The sequence below is a fragment of the Globicephala melas genome, chromosome 2 (assembly GCF_963455315.2).
Source record: "Globicephala melas chromosome 2, mGloMel1.2, whole genome shotgun sequence".
Classification (NCBI taxonomy): Eukaryota; Metazoa; Chordata; class Mammalia; order Artiodactyla; family Delphinidae; genus Globicephala; species Globicephala melas.
This window is the reverse complement of record NC_083315.2, coordinates 68,740,055-68,755,643: the sequence shown is the minus strand read 5'-3', so window position 1 is coordinate 68,755,643 and position 15,589 is coordinate 68,740,055. Positions and strand designations below refer to the sequence as shown.

General features: G+C 43.8%; 1 protein-coding gene across 1 annotated transcript; it reads right to left on the bottom strand.

The window, feature by feature from the left end:
* Nucleotides 1-76: 76 nt before the first annotated feature.
* Nucleotides 77-11,453, bottom strand: PDCD7 (programmed cell death 7). Its single transcript, XM_030875267.2, has 5 exons — nucleotides 10,527-11,453; nucleotides 8,431-8,569; nucleotides 3,309-3,545; nucleotides 2,950-3,037; nucleotides 77-1,251 (listed from the first exon to the last, which is right to left on the bottom strand). Exons 1-5 carry the CDS (start codon nucleotides 11,403-11,405, stop codon nucleotides 1,128-1,130), a joined length of 1,467 nt encoding a protein of 488 aa, XP_030731127.1. The 5' UTR covers nucleotides 11,406-11,453; the 3' UTR covers nucleotides 77-1,127.
* Between the last annotated feature and the right edge of the window lie 4,136 nt (nucleotides 11,454-15,589).

The window sequence follows — 15,589 nt, the reverse complement described above, 5'->3', positions numbered from 1 at the left end:
ACTTTGCAGTAAATGTCTTTCATCAATGTGAAAGAGTGTGTAGTGATTTGGGAGGCAACAAATTGGGGGCAAAGGCTCAAACTAAAAATGATATTTATTTAGCTTTTTGGAAATATAAATAACACAATAAATGGCAAAAAGGAAAACAAAATAAAACAAAAAACCTGACATGTTATATGACTGATCATCTCCAGGCACAACAGCATTTATTAATGAGTATAAAAAAATAAATTTTATTATTTTTATCTGCTTTTCCCCCAGCTTAAATTACATGTATATTTTTGGAAGCTTGAGTTCCTAAGAAAATTCCACAATTTCTACTATACCAGCTCCCACAATGTGACTGAGTGAGGTTAATCAAGGTCCCACTCCCATAAGGAAATTAATTTTTATCCTTGCAGATTCTGAACAACCAGACCTCTAGGAACTTAAAAAGCAGGTGCTTTCATTAGGATCCTTCTAATATGGGGAAAATGCAGCCATCATCCATTAAAACACAATCCAGTTTGGGTACAGGTACTCTTCAGGCTTTCCAAGTTCTCCACTTGACTACCAGACAAGGCCACCAGCTTTTCTGGCAGCCGAGCCTCTCCAGCTGCACCAAAAGTGGGATTCACAAAACTGAAGATAAAGCATTTCTGACCTTTCTTCCTGGAAGTTAGGAGGCTCTCTGGGTAAGAAAGGTAAGGAGGTTTTGCATCAAGCTTGCTTTAACAAGGAGTACTGGGGAAGGGACTGCTAAATCTACCCAGTGCACACCTGTGTCGAGGGTATGAGTGTATAGCGTATACTTATCCATCACCACACAAGAAAGATAAAAGTAAACTTATAAATCAATCTGGACCAAGCCCCTCAAAACAGAGGCGAATTTCATGAACCAAGGCCACTGCCTGTCGTAAAAACCTCAGTTCACCTAGGTCCTTTCCTGAGGAACCATATTAATCTCCTGATTCAAGAGGCACCTTGGCCAGGACAGAGGACAGAAGGAAAACGTAACTTCTGGGTAGGGCAATGCCACGTGGAGTTTAGAGGTTGTGATTTATACTACAGTACAAGAAGATGGCAGCGTCACTAATACTTAGAGCTGGAAAGAGCCTTGGCTGGACGACACTCCTGGAGCATCTTTACTAATGCAGCTTAATGGCGGTTGCCCAGATGTCGTTGCTGGGGAGCGGGGGAAGAACCCATCCTTGGGGAACGGAGTTGCCTTTGGGATGATCAGATGGCACCAGGTACTGATCCCAATCATGCCTTAATGAGAACATTACAGAACAACTGTTTATTTTTGTTTCATTCCAAGCACTATGTTAGCAACTAAATATTCTATTACAGGACTTTGCTTTCAAATGACCGATATGAGTCCATTAAAGAACTTGATTTCTAGAAATTATGCAAAAGACTATTTCTTAAATGTACATATATGTAAGTGGGAAAAAACGCCAAATAACTTATATTTTATGGATAACCAAATAATGAATATACAGTCGATCCTCATTATTTGCAGATTCTGTATTTGCAAATTTGGCTATTCACTAAAATTGATTTGTAACCCACAAATCATTACTCATGGTGCTTCCCTGGTTACTTGCCAACATGCACAGAGCAGTGAAAAATCTGAGTCACCAAAAGGCATGTTCCCAACTGTGGTGGAACGAGGTGACACTCTGCCTTCTTCTTTTCAGCTCCCCTACTGTCAACAAGTATCTTTTCTGTAGTCTGTTTAGTACCACATTCTTCAAATTTTTGTGCTATTGGCATTTTGCTGTTTAAAATGGCTCCCGAGTACAGTGCTGGAGTGCTATAGCTAGCATTAGAAGGCTGTGATATGCCTCATGGAGAACACACGTATGTTAAATAAGCTACCTTCAGGCATGAGTTATAGTGCCATTAGCTATGAGTTCAATGTTGATGAATCAACAGTATGTATTAAATAAGTTGTCTTTAAAAAGAAAGACAAGGTTAGGTATTGATCAGTTGATGAAAATGTCGTGGCCAAAGGCTCACAGGAGCCTAGCTCTGTATTTCCTTCAGGAGCAGCAGTTCAGTATTCTCTAATTCAGCATTTGCAGTTTTACAGAATATAGCTGCTGTAAATAACGAGAACCCATTGTAATATATTTAAAGGCTAAAACTTGTATGTTAACCAGAAATACACTTTTCCCAGAACAGCGCTAAAGAGTACTGTTGGACCTTGGAAGGATCCTCAGAGAGCACTTAGTTCAGTGGTTTTTCAAATCAGGCTTTGAATACACTTAGGCCCCAAGTAGATGCTTTGGGGAGTCTAGAAATAACGAAGTGCTTCCAGTCAATAACACATTTAAACTGCCTGTGGAACCCATTCATTCATTGTTATACAAACTGATTTTTCAAAAGATTACATTTGGGAGGGTACGACTGTTCACATTTGAAGGCCACAGTCTAGTCCATCATTTTCACCTTGTAGGTGAGGAAAGTGAGACTCAGAACTGAAAACTTTACCTAGCTCATTAGTAACTGCAGATTAAGGTGAGACTCCTTGTTCCTAGCTCTCTTGGCTTTGACCTGTAAGAACTCACAAGTCAGTGTGGGTCTTTGTTAACAGTCTCCACAGGTGAGTATACAGGGAGGGTTTCTTTTCCTTGGTCTGTTTAGCAGTAGAAGAGAATTAGGAAAAGGAAGTCAATGATTTAAGTCAACATAACAGCTATAGCATGGGATAATACAGAGGGCAAGTCACAACCTGAGTTTCAGTGTCTTCACCTGTTAAAATAGGGACATCTACTTCTCAAGAACTGATGAGGACTAAACAAGACGTGTGTGGCATGCTTCAAACTTGGAAACATTCTATAAACTCATAAGAAACTAAAAAAAAAAAAAAAAGATATAGTAATAGACCTCAACAACATAAGCACTTTGTCGACTGCTTCTTGCTACCTAAGGGAAGGAAAACATGGAGAATGCCCCTCTGACCTTATCTGGATGAGTGCTGGCAGGGAGTGCTCAGCCTGGAGGTAATACTGCCGGAAAGGCTGCAAGAGGTGAGCAAGTGGGAACTCATCTGAAACAGAAAAGGCACAATACCATGTCATCATGCTTCATATGTACAGCATATTTCTCAAGGCAAAGTGACTTAGTCTATGATTATACAATATGATCAAATGTGTTTCATCTTTATCCTTGATTTCCAGGATATAGTTTAGAATTCAAATCCTAAAGGATCCTTCCAATTTGTCGCCTACCACCTCTTAGCTTAGGTGGAGATCATCCATGAGGAAAAGAGCTGTCAATCTAGTATTTTTCTTTTCTCCACTGGTTACAGAGGAACTTACCTGGATCCCCAAATAACTTGGACTCAATTTCACGCTTCTGTAGTAAAAATTTCTCTTTTTCTTTCCTCTGTTTCTTCTCTAATTCTCTTTTCCTCTCTTCCTCTTGTTCTCCTTCCAACATAACTCTGAGGGCTCTCTCTTCAGCTTCATATAATTCAGAGCGTTTTTTAATGAGTTTTCTCAGTCGCTGAAGGTGATGCTCAAAGGTCTCATCTGCTGAGGCTGGAGGACAGACCCCTGGGCAAAGAGATGCAAATGACATTTTAGATACAACTTTTTCTTATCCCCAAATCCATGTTCTAATGAACAGACTCAAAGTCCTACTAACAGTATGAATTTGGTTAGAGTTTACAAATTCCAACCAGCCTTCAAGTCTCAATTTGATCTTTTTGAGTTTTCAATTAATTTCACCCCTGACTTTCACTAACTCCTCTTTCTGTATCACACTACTTAACCTTTGATTTTGTTTATTTCTTAATGGTTTTGATCCTTCAGTTGGAGAATTCCTCTACTAAAGGGAGGAACTGTCTTTTACTTCTTCACTGTGAAATTCCTACAGCACAGACTCCTAGACCCAACTAAAAAACAAGTTTTCCTCTGACTGAGTCTGAACTTCTGAGAGCGCACACTTGGACAGTGAGGAAGAAATACACTTAACCAACCACAATAACCTCACAGTCTGCTGCTGAGGGCAGGGTGACCAAATGTTTCATTTGTCCAGTTTTAGCACTGAAAACCCAGTGTCCTGGGACAGATGTGATGGTTGGTCACCCTGATTTGGAGGTCTGACTCTTTTTTCCCTCAACCATGGCAGCTAAGTAGTTGCAGAATTCGCTCTCCTATCTTCATCTCCGAGGCTAACATTCCTTCAGATCATTTTGTCATGATTTCTTGGCTTGAACAAGTTTTCATCTACTCATTCCCACCTATGGAAACTCTACAACTCAAATCCATCTCTACTAAGTTGCCAATTATTTTCCAAATACACACAAAATTCTTATGGACTGAGAAATTTAAGCTGTCACTTTGTTGTTTCATAATAATTTCATGGTTTTGTTTCATTTCTTTACCTAGACTAAGGATTGGCAAACCTTTTCCATAAGCGGCCAGACCGTGAATATTTTAGGCTTCTGGGTCATACAATCTCTGCTGCAAGTACTAAAATCTCTCAGTACAGCAAAAATACACAGACACGCCATCAGCCCCAAAGTGCCTCCAGACCCCTGAGAAGGTGTGGCCTGCTCCCATCTCGGTGTGCTGGCCTGCACCACCCGCGCTCATTCCCCTCAGCCTTTCATGGATCCCTCCTGACCACCATGACACTCTCCCTCTGAAACGCCCCCCCCCCAACCAATCCTCTTCCAGACCACCTGCAACGACATGATCTAGGTTCCCTCCACCTCTACCATTACTTCTCTAGTTGCTGCAGCTCCTAGATACCAATGCTTTCTCCTTTATTCCCCTTTAGCCACCCATACCTTAGGGCCTCGTGCAGTCTTTGGACCTTGGCATGATCAGAAAAAAGTTTCCACCTCTGAAGTCTTAAACCCAATTATTCTCTTCTCTGACTTTCTACCCAAAACTCTGTCAGCTTCACTAAAACCTCCAATCTAATGTATCAGATTTCACCAAAACGTGTGGTCGCCCATTAAGCAAAACCCCAATAGACCTGTGCTCTGTGCCCACCTGCCAACTGCAGACTCATTTGGTTATGTGACCTAGTGCCAGTGTATAGTTACATCAGCTCAGCCCATAATGGCACCTCTCTACAGCCATACTCCCATGTGTCTCTGGTTGGCTCTCACTCATTCCTCACAACAATTATTTCAAACATTCACCTCCCTCCTAAAGCCTTACTTCTCTACTCTTAGCAAACCATCTAGCATTTTCCCTAGAGAAAAGAGGCTATCAGCCAGGAAATCCCTTAATTTTTTGCTGCTGACTTTACTCATCTGCATTACTACCCATCCTTGCCCTCTTCGTTTTCATTTCAGTGGAAAATGGGTCCTTCTCCACTTAAGTTAATTCCTCCATCTGGGATCTGAATCTCCCTACTTCCTGCAGGACCTCAAGCCATTAACTATCCCTCCTGCTTCTCTTCACAGGCAAACTTTTAATAAGCTGGACTCACTGTCTGCTTTTCTTATCTCCTCCTCTTTGATCTAGTCTAGTCTGGCCTCTACCCATACCACTCCACTGAAATGCACCCAGCACCAGTCACTAATAACCTGTTGGGTACTAATTCCCATGGATGTTTATTAATCTTTATATTACTTGATAATAATAATAATAAACACTTATACAGCATTTACTACATGCCAGGATTTTTTTTTTTTTTTTTTTTTTTTTGCGGTACGCAGGCATCTCACTGCTGTGGTCTCTTGCGTTGCGGAGCACAGGCTCCGGACACGCAGGCTCAGCGGCCATGGCTCACGGGCCTAGCCGCTCCGCGGCATGTGGGATCTTCCCAGACCGGGGCACGAACCCATGTCCCCTGCATCGGCAGGCAGACTCTCAACCACTGCGCCACCAGGGAAGCCCGCCAGGACTGTCTTAAACACTTTATGCATGTTTACTAATTTAATCATTGCAACACCCCATGGATCGGTACCATCACTATTCTCTTCTTACAGGTGAGGAAAAACCAAGGCACAGAGAAGTTTAAGTAACCTGCCCAATATTATGCAATCTCTCTGAGCATTTGCCACTTTCCAGAAAAAGTAAGGGGTCTACACTTTCCTCCTATCTCTGACCTCTCTTGATCTCTTTTGTGGCCTCCTCCTTACCCATCTTGATTTTGACATTCCCTAGGATTTTGTCTTTGGGCCTCATCTCACACCGCACAATCTCCTCAAGGTCATCCTACTTACAGCAACATGCTGATAAACTCTTATCCAGGATGTACCACAGGCACCACAAACATAACAGGTCCCAAACTGAACTCATCAGCCCCAAGCCTGTTCCCCCTCTTGTTTTCCTGGTCAATTAGAATGGTATCATCACTCATTCAATAGATCAAGCTAGAACCTGAAAGTCATTTTTTTCCTTCAGCTCCCACATGCTGAGTTCCCCCAAGTTATTTACTTATATGTGTACACACACACACACTCTACTCACATCTCTTAAATCTGTTTACTTTTCTCCAGCTCACTATCTGACTCTTAGTTCACACTCCCATATTATCCCTGCTCAGACTGCAACAGCCCTATCAGTCTCTCTTTTTTCCTCCCTCCTAGAAGCCCCAAACCTTTCTCTCCTCTGCCAGCACTGATCTTTGTCATCTCTGCTTAAAAGCTTCCAATGGTTCCACTCAGCTTTAAGCATAGGTGAGAAGTCTAGCCTAGCAAATAAGACACTTTGAGACGTGGCCCTGCTTACATAACCAGCTTCATTTTCTCAGCACAGTGAGAGAACTTAGAAAGTTGCTCTTTTTCTTTTAAAGTATCCAACAAAACCAGTTACTAGATACTAAATCATTTTACATTCAAGTCAGTTAACTCCAGAGCCTGCTTATTTTAGATTTTAATTTCTTCTAAAATTTCTTCCTTCTTTCAGACCAAAGTGAGGCAGACTAATAGAAATTGTGTTGTACAATAAATTCACTTGGCATAAGTTTACTGAACACTCAGCTCACGGAGGACATGAAGTAGGGGAATATGAAATAGTAGCCTTCAGGTTTTGCATTATTATAATTAAGAGATAGAGGTAGTCACAGTAGATGCAACCTCCTTCTGATTCATGAATGCTTTGTGGGGTCATCTGATTCTGAGACCTGAATCTGAATCAGCCAGTCTGGAGGCTGGCATGTAGAAGTTAATCATTTAGCTAGTGAATGAGCCTGACTGAATGCACATGTCCCAGTGACATTTTATTAAGGATCTGAGCTGCAGTTTTCAATTATATTTTAAACCACACAGGGCAGATCATTTGCTCTTGTGGTACTTGCTAATTTGTGTACTCTCAAATATCCCTGGTGAATGTCAATGGCCTACAGCCTACTAAATAAGGCAGCATGTTGTTCAAGCCAGGTGCAAATGAGAAGGAGCAGTAGGTCACCTCAGTCCAGATCGGGGAAGGATGGAATTTACTGTATTTACTTTTGAAGGATAATGAGAGCTAAAAATGGCAAAGATGGTACTGAAGGCCCTCCAGACAAACAGACTGGCAAGAGCAAGGATCTAGGCAGGCAGGAAAGCACAACTGGGGAACTTCTAGAAAACCAGTGCTCCCTCTAGAGGCAAGAGGAGACCACTGAGGTTCTCTGGGTCCAAAAGTGACATGCAGGTAAGCCAGGGACACCCATGCAGTCTGCAGGGCACTCCCTGCCCCGTCCAACCATTCACACCTCTACAAATATCAATGTTTCAGGTTTGAAATGTATATGAAGGAGCATGCTAAGTTTTCGACACCTTCTGAAGCACCAAGTAAAGATACAATAGCTTTCATCTTGGTATATGGGCTTGATCAGCCACGCCAACCTCACTCAGAAAAGTGTGGCCAGGAATGCCTGGGATGGCAATGATGAGTCAAGAGGAAGACAGTGCAGGACTTCCCTGGTGGCACATTGGTTAAGAATCCGCCTGCCAATGCAGGCGCCATGGGTTCGATCCCTGGTCCAGGAAGATCCCACATGCCTCAGAGCAACTAAGACCGTGCGCCACAACTACTGAGCCTGCGAGCCACAACTACTGAGCCTGTGAGCCACAACTACTGAGCCCACGTGCCACAATTACTGAAGCCTGTGAGCCTAGAGCCGGTGCTCTACCACAATAGAAGCCACTGCAATGGGAAGTCCATGCACTGCAACAAAGAGTAGCCCCGCTCACCACAACTAGAGAAAGCCCATGTACAGTAACACAGCCAAAAATAAATAAATTAATTTTTTTATAAAAGTAAAAAAAAGAGGAAGACAGTGCGGTAAGTTCCCACATCCTTTTCAATCTTGGCTACCAGGGATAAATACCTTCTGAGGCTTTCTACTTCCAAAGTTCTGAAGTACTGCTGATAAGCTTAGTTACCCTACTTGGTGAAAATAATGAAGTATCAAGCATTTTTCCTTCAACAATTTTGGGGAGGAGGGGGCTAGGGTAAAGAATGGAAAGAAATGCAAAGCCATGGTTACCTTTCCTTGCTGCAGCCTCTTTCCTGAGTTTCCTCAATTTCTCCAAGGCCCGAAGAATGTCCACCATTCTTTTGGTGTCTGCTTGTTTTTTCCTCACTTCAGATAGGACACCATCAGCAGCAGCTTTAAGTTCCTGCTCCTGGATGAGAAAGAGAGCCCATGAGACCCAGTATGGAACCTTACGAGTAACAACCTTACAGCAGAGAAAATCTGCCTGGCCGTGAGATTTCAGAGGATCAGACAGTCCCAAGGTTAAGAAAGACTCTACTGGATCTACATCCCAATTTCCTGAGCCATGCACAACTCCTCTCTACATTGGTCCAGCCAAGGGATTATCTTCTCTGCAGCTTCCATGTGGGCTCTTGCCTTTGTTTCTTCCTCAGAGTTTCTCAAAGTGTGGTTCAAGGAACATCTGCCTCCAACTTACCTTGTTAACTTGGGGCTCTCTTATTAAAAATGCAGACTCCTGGATCCAAAGATTCAGACTAGCAGGGAAGATAAAGAATGGGGTTGGAAAGGCCTAGGACTCTACAATGTTCTCAGTGATAACCTAAGCACGGTTTGTGCCCCGATGCTCTAAAGTCTCAAAGATCTCTTTGATATGACAGCCTTTTAAACATCTGAAGACTCGATCTTTCTCTTAAGTTGGTTCACATGTAAGCTAAATAACCCTGGTTCCTCAAGTCACTACTCACAGGACTCTGTCTCCAGTACCCTCACAGTGTGTGGTAGGGAGGATCCTTTTGCCTAAAAGCTCTCTTTCCCATCTGTCAAATAAGCACTATAGTTTCACCATTACAGACACACCATGCTGTTTCACTCTTTTGTTTCTGGAACTGCACATGCTGCTTTCACTTAGCTTTGACATTTCCTACAAGACTCAGCTGAGATGTCACCATATCATCTGGGAAGCCTTCCTTGATACCTTCCCCCAGTGGATTAGATATTCCTTCTCTGGGCTTTTATAGCACCTACAGTTGAAATCCTAACACACACCATGCTATACAGACATGATCCCCCATTGTGCTCTAAGCCCCTCAAGGACAAACACTATGTCTTATTCACCCCTACTTCCAGCACTCAGCAGTGGGCCTGCCATAATGGGCCCACATTAAATGTCTGGTGAACTTACTCATATTCCCTTAGGTTAAGGCATTGCCTCCAAGTACTCTCCTTTAAAGCGCTGATATATTCCTGGAGGTGTGAAGACAAAGCTTGCCATCAATATACTTTAGAGGGGAGTTGGATCAGACTCCAGGGCTGTAGCAGACACAAGGAGGACACAAGCCTGTACCCGCTGGTTGTGGAGAGTGGAGGGAGAGGGGAAGTCCCTAGAGGCATTCAAAAGTAATGAGAATGCCTTAACTATTTGACTGATTTCCAGTTTCACCCTGGCCCTCTACTTAAGTTAAAACTTGAGATCAGTAGGCTTTGGAATCGAGCAATCTGGGCTCAAATCAGGAGTGAAACTGCCACAAACCGGTTGTGTGACTGTTGGCAAGTTAACCTCTCTATGCCTCAATTTCCTAATCTGTAAAATTGGAATAATACTGCCTACCTCTCAGACTGTTACAAGGTTTTGAGTAAGTGCTCAAAAATACCATCGTTGAACTTGGGATATTGTTGAACTTGTAAATAAAGAAAATCATCATGGGAAAATCATCACTAGTGCCCCATCAGCCAATTAGGGTATATGTTCCTTGAGAAAATGCCCCAAGTTCTCTTTTTTTGTATTCTTAAAATCACCTAGAGCAGGACAAGACGCAAGGACCCAGATTCTTGTTCGTCGTGAATGTTACTAAGTGGACAGAACGCTGGAGCAGAAAACAGATCTGTCATCCCTGCAAAACCACTATGCAATCCTATACTTTGTATTTATGGGACTTTGCAGCGCACCTAGAGCATTTGTGTTATTTACTGTACACCATTAACACGCAACCAATACGGAAATATGAGGTCGGAAAGGCAAACTATCTCTTTATTTTACGGATGAGGAAAAAGAGGCTTAGCCCTGAGGAATGACAGTGCAAAGCCTCAAGCCCCATCGGGTGTCAAACACCACTACCCCTGCTCCCGTGTGCATCCGCTGCTCTTACCCGCTTCTTCTCCTCCACCTCCTGCACGCACTTGACCCTCCAGCGGTCAATCTCCTGCTCGCGCTCCGCTGCCCGCGTGGCCTCCGCCTCCAGCTCGGCCTCGCGTTCCCGGGCCCTCTCGCGAAGCCGCAGCCGGCGGCGCCGGACCCTCTCCAGCCTGCGCCGCGCCTCGCCCACATAGGCTGCCTGGGTCAGGAGCTGAAGTCGCTCGGCCAGCTCGGCGCGCAGCGGCTGTGCCTCCGCATGCAGCTGTGCCCAGGCCACGCCGTCAGCCTCGGCCTCGCGCAGCGAATGGCCCAGGTCGCGCAGCCGCCGCACCAGGCGCAGGGACCCGCGCAACCGAGCCCGAACCTCGCCCAGGTTGGGGCCGGCGGGCGCGCGCGGGGTCACCGGGCAGCCGGCCCGCCGCGGGGTTCCGAACACCGCCTCTAGCCACTGCCGGTCGCGCAGGCGCTGCAGGGCCGCGTCCCCAAGCACGTCGGACGGCGGCGGTGCTTCAGGCCAGCGCGGGCTCCAGGGCGGCCCTGGGCCTGGAGGCGGCGGCCGCGGGCGCTCACCGGCGTCGTTCCCTACGAAGGGCCGGCACTGGGGCGGCGGGGGAGGGAGCGGCGGTGGCGGCACCTGGTAGAAGGAGCCGCCGCCGCCGCCCCCGCCCCCACCCCCGCGGGAGGCTTCCCCGGGGGCCCGGGGCTGCAGAGCCAGCGGGGGCTGGAGAAAGGGGGCGGAGGCCCCCGGAAAGGGACCAGGCCGCTGGGGAAGAGGCGGTGGGAAAGCCGGAGAGGGTAGCGGCGGTGGCGGACAGCCGAAGGGAGCGGGAGCCGGCGGCTGCGGGAGCGGCGGGCCCGCGCGACCCGGGGTGAAGAAGGGAGGCAGAGCCATGGCCACGGAGGGATTCTGAGAAGTGACAGGAATCTGAGTGGTTCCCAGCGAAAGTGTCTTCCGGGAGGAAGTGACGTATACCGCGCGCGACATAAGTGTGACGCACCCGACCCAGGGAGCCCGGCGCATGGATGGGCGTTCATTCAACCCTTCAATTCAAAAATACTGTCCTTACTGAGCATTCTAGGTGAGGAGCTAGCCCCTTTGCAGTGCGACTAACAGATACAGTTCCTCTCCTCGTAGAACTACCTATCTAGTAAAGAAAACACATTAATCAAGTAATCCTGCAATCAAATGCGAAAGGGCAGCGGCGAATGTAAGTACTACCAAAGAGGAAAAAAGGGCAAGAAGAGCTTATAGGAAAATTAAATTTAAAGAGGTTGGGGAAGGTTGTCCTAAGGCTTTGAGACTCCATCTGAGGTCTGAAGGGTAATTATGAGTTAAATCGTAGAAATAGAAGAGAAAGAAGAGAGGGACGCACAGTCCGAATGGGAACAGCATTTACAAAAGCCCCCTAGTAGACTATGAGTAGGTCTGGTGCGGGAACTGAAAGAATGCCAGTGTGGATGGAGCACAGAAAGCCTGAAGGGAGCCTGGTGATCCTGGGAGGTGGACAAGATCGTAGCGTCCAGGATCTCATATCTTAAGAACAGTGGGAAACCACTGGAGGGTTTTAAGCAGGAGGGACAGGGAAGGCCATTCACTCCACATGATTAGATTTTAAAAATTAAACTCTGAGATAATTGTAGCTTCATATGCAGTTGTAATAAATAGTACCGCAAAATTCCGGGTACTTTTTACTCAGTTTCTCTTGCAAAACTGTATTACAGTATCACAACCGGGATGTTGACATTGATGGTCAAGATACAGAACATTTCCATACTACCAGGATCCCTCATTTGCCCCTTTATAGCCATACCCACTTCCCTTCCTTAACCTCTGGCAACCACTAATCCTCCATTTCTATAACTGTTGTCCTTTCTAGAATGTTATATAAATGGAATCATACAGTACATAACCTTTTGGGATTTACTCTTCTCACTCAGCCTAATCCTCTAGAGATACATCCAGGTTCTTGCATCAGTGTTCCTTTTTTTTTTTTGCGGTACGCGGGCCTCTCACTGTTGTGGCCTCTCCCGCTGCGAAGCACAGGCTCCGGACGCGCAGGCTTAGCGGCCATGGCTCACGGGGCAAGCCGCTCCGCGTCATGTGGGATCTTCCCGGACCGGGGCACGAACCCGTGTCCCCTGCATCGGCAGGCAGACTCTTAACCACTGCGCCACCAGGGAAGCCCACAGTGTTCCTTTTTATTGCAATAAAGGTGTGCAAAAAAAATGTGTGGATAAAACGAAACCACACTTTGTGTAATCATTCACCTGCTGAAGAATATTTGGGTTCTTTCCATTTGGGGGCTATCATGAATAAAGCTACTATAAACATTTGTATACAGGTATTTATGTGAACACAAACCATCATTTCTCTGGAGTAAATGCCCAGGAGTGCAATTGCTAGGTCATACACCAGTTACATGTTTAGTTTTTAAAGAAACTGCCACATTGTTTTCCAAAGTGGCTGTACCATTTTATATTCCCACCAGCGATATATGAATCATCCATTTGGCCTGCACTCTCATCAGCATTTTGTGTATTTACTATTTTTTATTTTAGACAACCTGATAGATATGTGGTGATATTTCATTGTGGTTTTAATTTGCACTTCTTTAATGGCTAATTATGTTGAATATCTTTTCATATGCTTATCTGCCATCTGTATACCCTCTTCACTGAAATGTCTGATCATGTCTTTTGCCCATTTTCTAACTGGATTTTTTGGGTTTTTTACTGCTGAAATTTGAGTTATGTATTCTAGATATTAGTCCTTTGTATGTGGTTTGCAAATATTTTTCCCCCATTTTATAGCTTGTCCTTTCATCCTAACATGTTTGTTTTGTTTTTTCAGAGCAAAAGTTCTTAATTTTGATGAAGTCCAACTTAGCAGTTTTTCCTCTTATGGATCATGATTTTGGAGTCAAGCCTAAGAACTCTTAGCCCTAGATCCTGAAAACTTTTCTCCTGTGCTTTTTCTGAAAGTTTTCTAGGTTTACATTTAAGTCTGTGATCCATTTTGAGTTGATTTCTGTATAAGGTATTGAGACTTAGTTTCAGCCCCCACTCCCACCCCACCCCTTTGGATGTCCAATTGCTCCAGTATCACATGATGAGAGCTTTACTTTTCAAAGCTGTAAAGTGATGGATGATCCCTTGGTTAAGAGTCCAGCTCTGTACCATGAGAAGAACCAACATGAGCCTGACCTCACTTCCCAAGGGACTACTAATATTTCTCAGAAACTTTGTAATATTCTACATATTTATTTGTATTTTATGTATTCAGTAATTAGGTAATACTGTACATAATATTTAAAGGCTTCAGTTTTCATCTTAAAATTTATTAGGTAAGGTATGGATATACCTTTTTATTTTATGTATTCAGTATTTTATGTATTTTATTTTTCAGTATTTTATGTATTCAGTAATTAGGTAATACTGTACATAATATTTAAAGGCTTCAGTTTTCATCTTAAAATTTATTAGGTAAGGTATGGATATACCTTTTTATTTTCTAGATGTATACTGTTGTCAATACCATTTATTAAATATTCTTTTCCTAATTTGAAATATCACCTTTCCCAATACTAAATTCCCATATATATTTGGGATCTATTTCTGTACTTTACATTCTTTTCCATTGGTCTGTTCATGCACTGGTACACACTTAAATATTTAAAGGTTTATAATATATATATATATATATTTTTTTTTTTTTTGCAGTACGCGGGCCTCTCACTGTTGTGGCCTCTCCCGTTGTGGAGCACAGGCTCCGGACGCGCAGGCTCAGCGGCCATGGCTCACAGGCCCAGCCACTCCACGGCATGTGGGATCTTCCCGGACCGGGGCACGAACCCGTGTCCCCTGCATCGGCAGGCAGACTCTCAACCACTGCGCCACCAGGGAAGCCCAGTTTATAATATTTTAAAAATAGAAGATGCAGTCCTTCCTCATTCTTCAGTTGCTGGTTAGGTGGAGAGGCTCTGGAACCAGTCTACCTGGGGTTAAATCCTGGCTGTTACTTACTAGTTGTGTGACCTTGGGAAAGCTACTTAAACACTCTGGGCTTAAATTTCTTCATCTAGAAGGGTTGATAAGAGTATGTACCTCATAGAGTTGTTGCATTAAATGAACAGAGTGACACAGAGTAAGCATTATGAGTGTGCATTATCATTTTGCTTGTTTACCATTCTTATTTTTTTGTGTGAACTTTAGAATCCATTTGCCTAGTTTCATTTTAAAACTTATTGGCATTTTATTGGAATATTAAATTTATAAATTAACATAGGGATAACAGACATCTTTATAATATTGTTTTCCCATTGAGGAACATGGGATACCACTTTTCATCAGATTTGCAAAAATACCTACCCATCCACTCTTCCACTTACATGGCTATCATCTTAGTCCAATCCATCATCTTTTCTAGTAGGCTTATTGTAATAGCCCCAAGTGCCCCTGATTTAGTCCTTGGTCCTCTGTAGTGTGTTCTCTTATACCGCAACCAGAGTGGTCTTTTAAAACTTACATCTGATTATGTCATTTCTCCATGCAAAACCTTCTGGCAACTTCTCATCTCACTCAGAATCAAAGGCTGGAAGGGAACTGGAAACAGCAAGATCAACTTGTAGTTTACTGTGGAGGGGATGTGGGTTCAAGAGTTATGTTTTGTACGTTGATAAGAATTTATCTGATTGATATATACACACTACTATATGTAAAACAGAAAACTAATAAGGACCTACCGTATAGCACAGGGAACTCTACTCAATACTCTATAATGGCCTATATGGGAAAAGAATCTAAAAAAAGAGTGGATATATTTATAACTGATTCACTTTGCTGTACACCTGAAACTAGCACAACATTGTAAATCAACTATATTCCAGTTAAAAAAAAAAACTGATCCAAAAGATGGTAGGAGATAAAGGGCAAGTGCTGGAGAAATGTCCACAAGTAGGCCTCTAGTCATGTTTCCCTCCATTTATCTCAGCACCTTCCCTTCCCAACAATCTAAAACACATATCTAGTGATGTCCAATTCTCATGCTTAAAACCCTTTTAATAGCTCTCCACTACT

Excerpts from the sequence above, each read along its gene's own strand:
- PDCD7 (XM_030875267.2), bottom strand. The coding sequence starts at position 11,405 with ATGGCTCTGCCTCCCTTCTTCACCCCGGGTCGCGCGGGCCCGCCGCTC. Across the intron at positions 8,570-10,526 it reads AGGTGGAGGAGAAGAAGCGG|GAGCAGGAACTTAAAGCTGC; the intron begins GTAAGAGCAGCG and ends TTTCTCATCCAG. Across the intron at positions 1,252-2,949 it reads CCAGCACTCATCCAGATAAG|GCATGATTGGGATCAGTACC; the intron begins GTCAGAGGGGCA and ends GTTCTCATTAAG.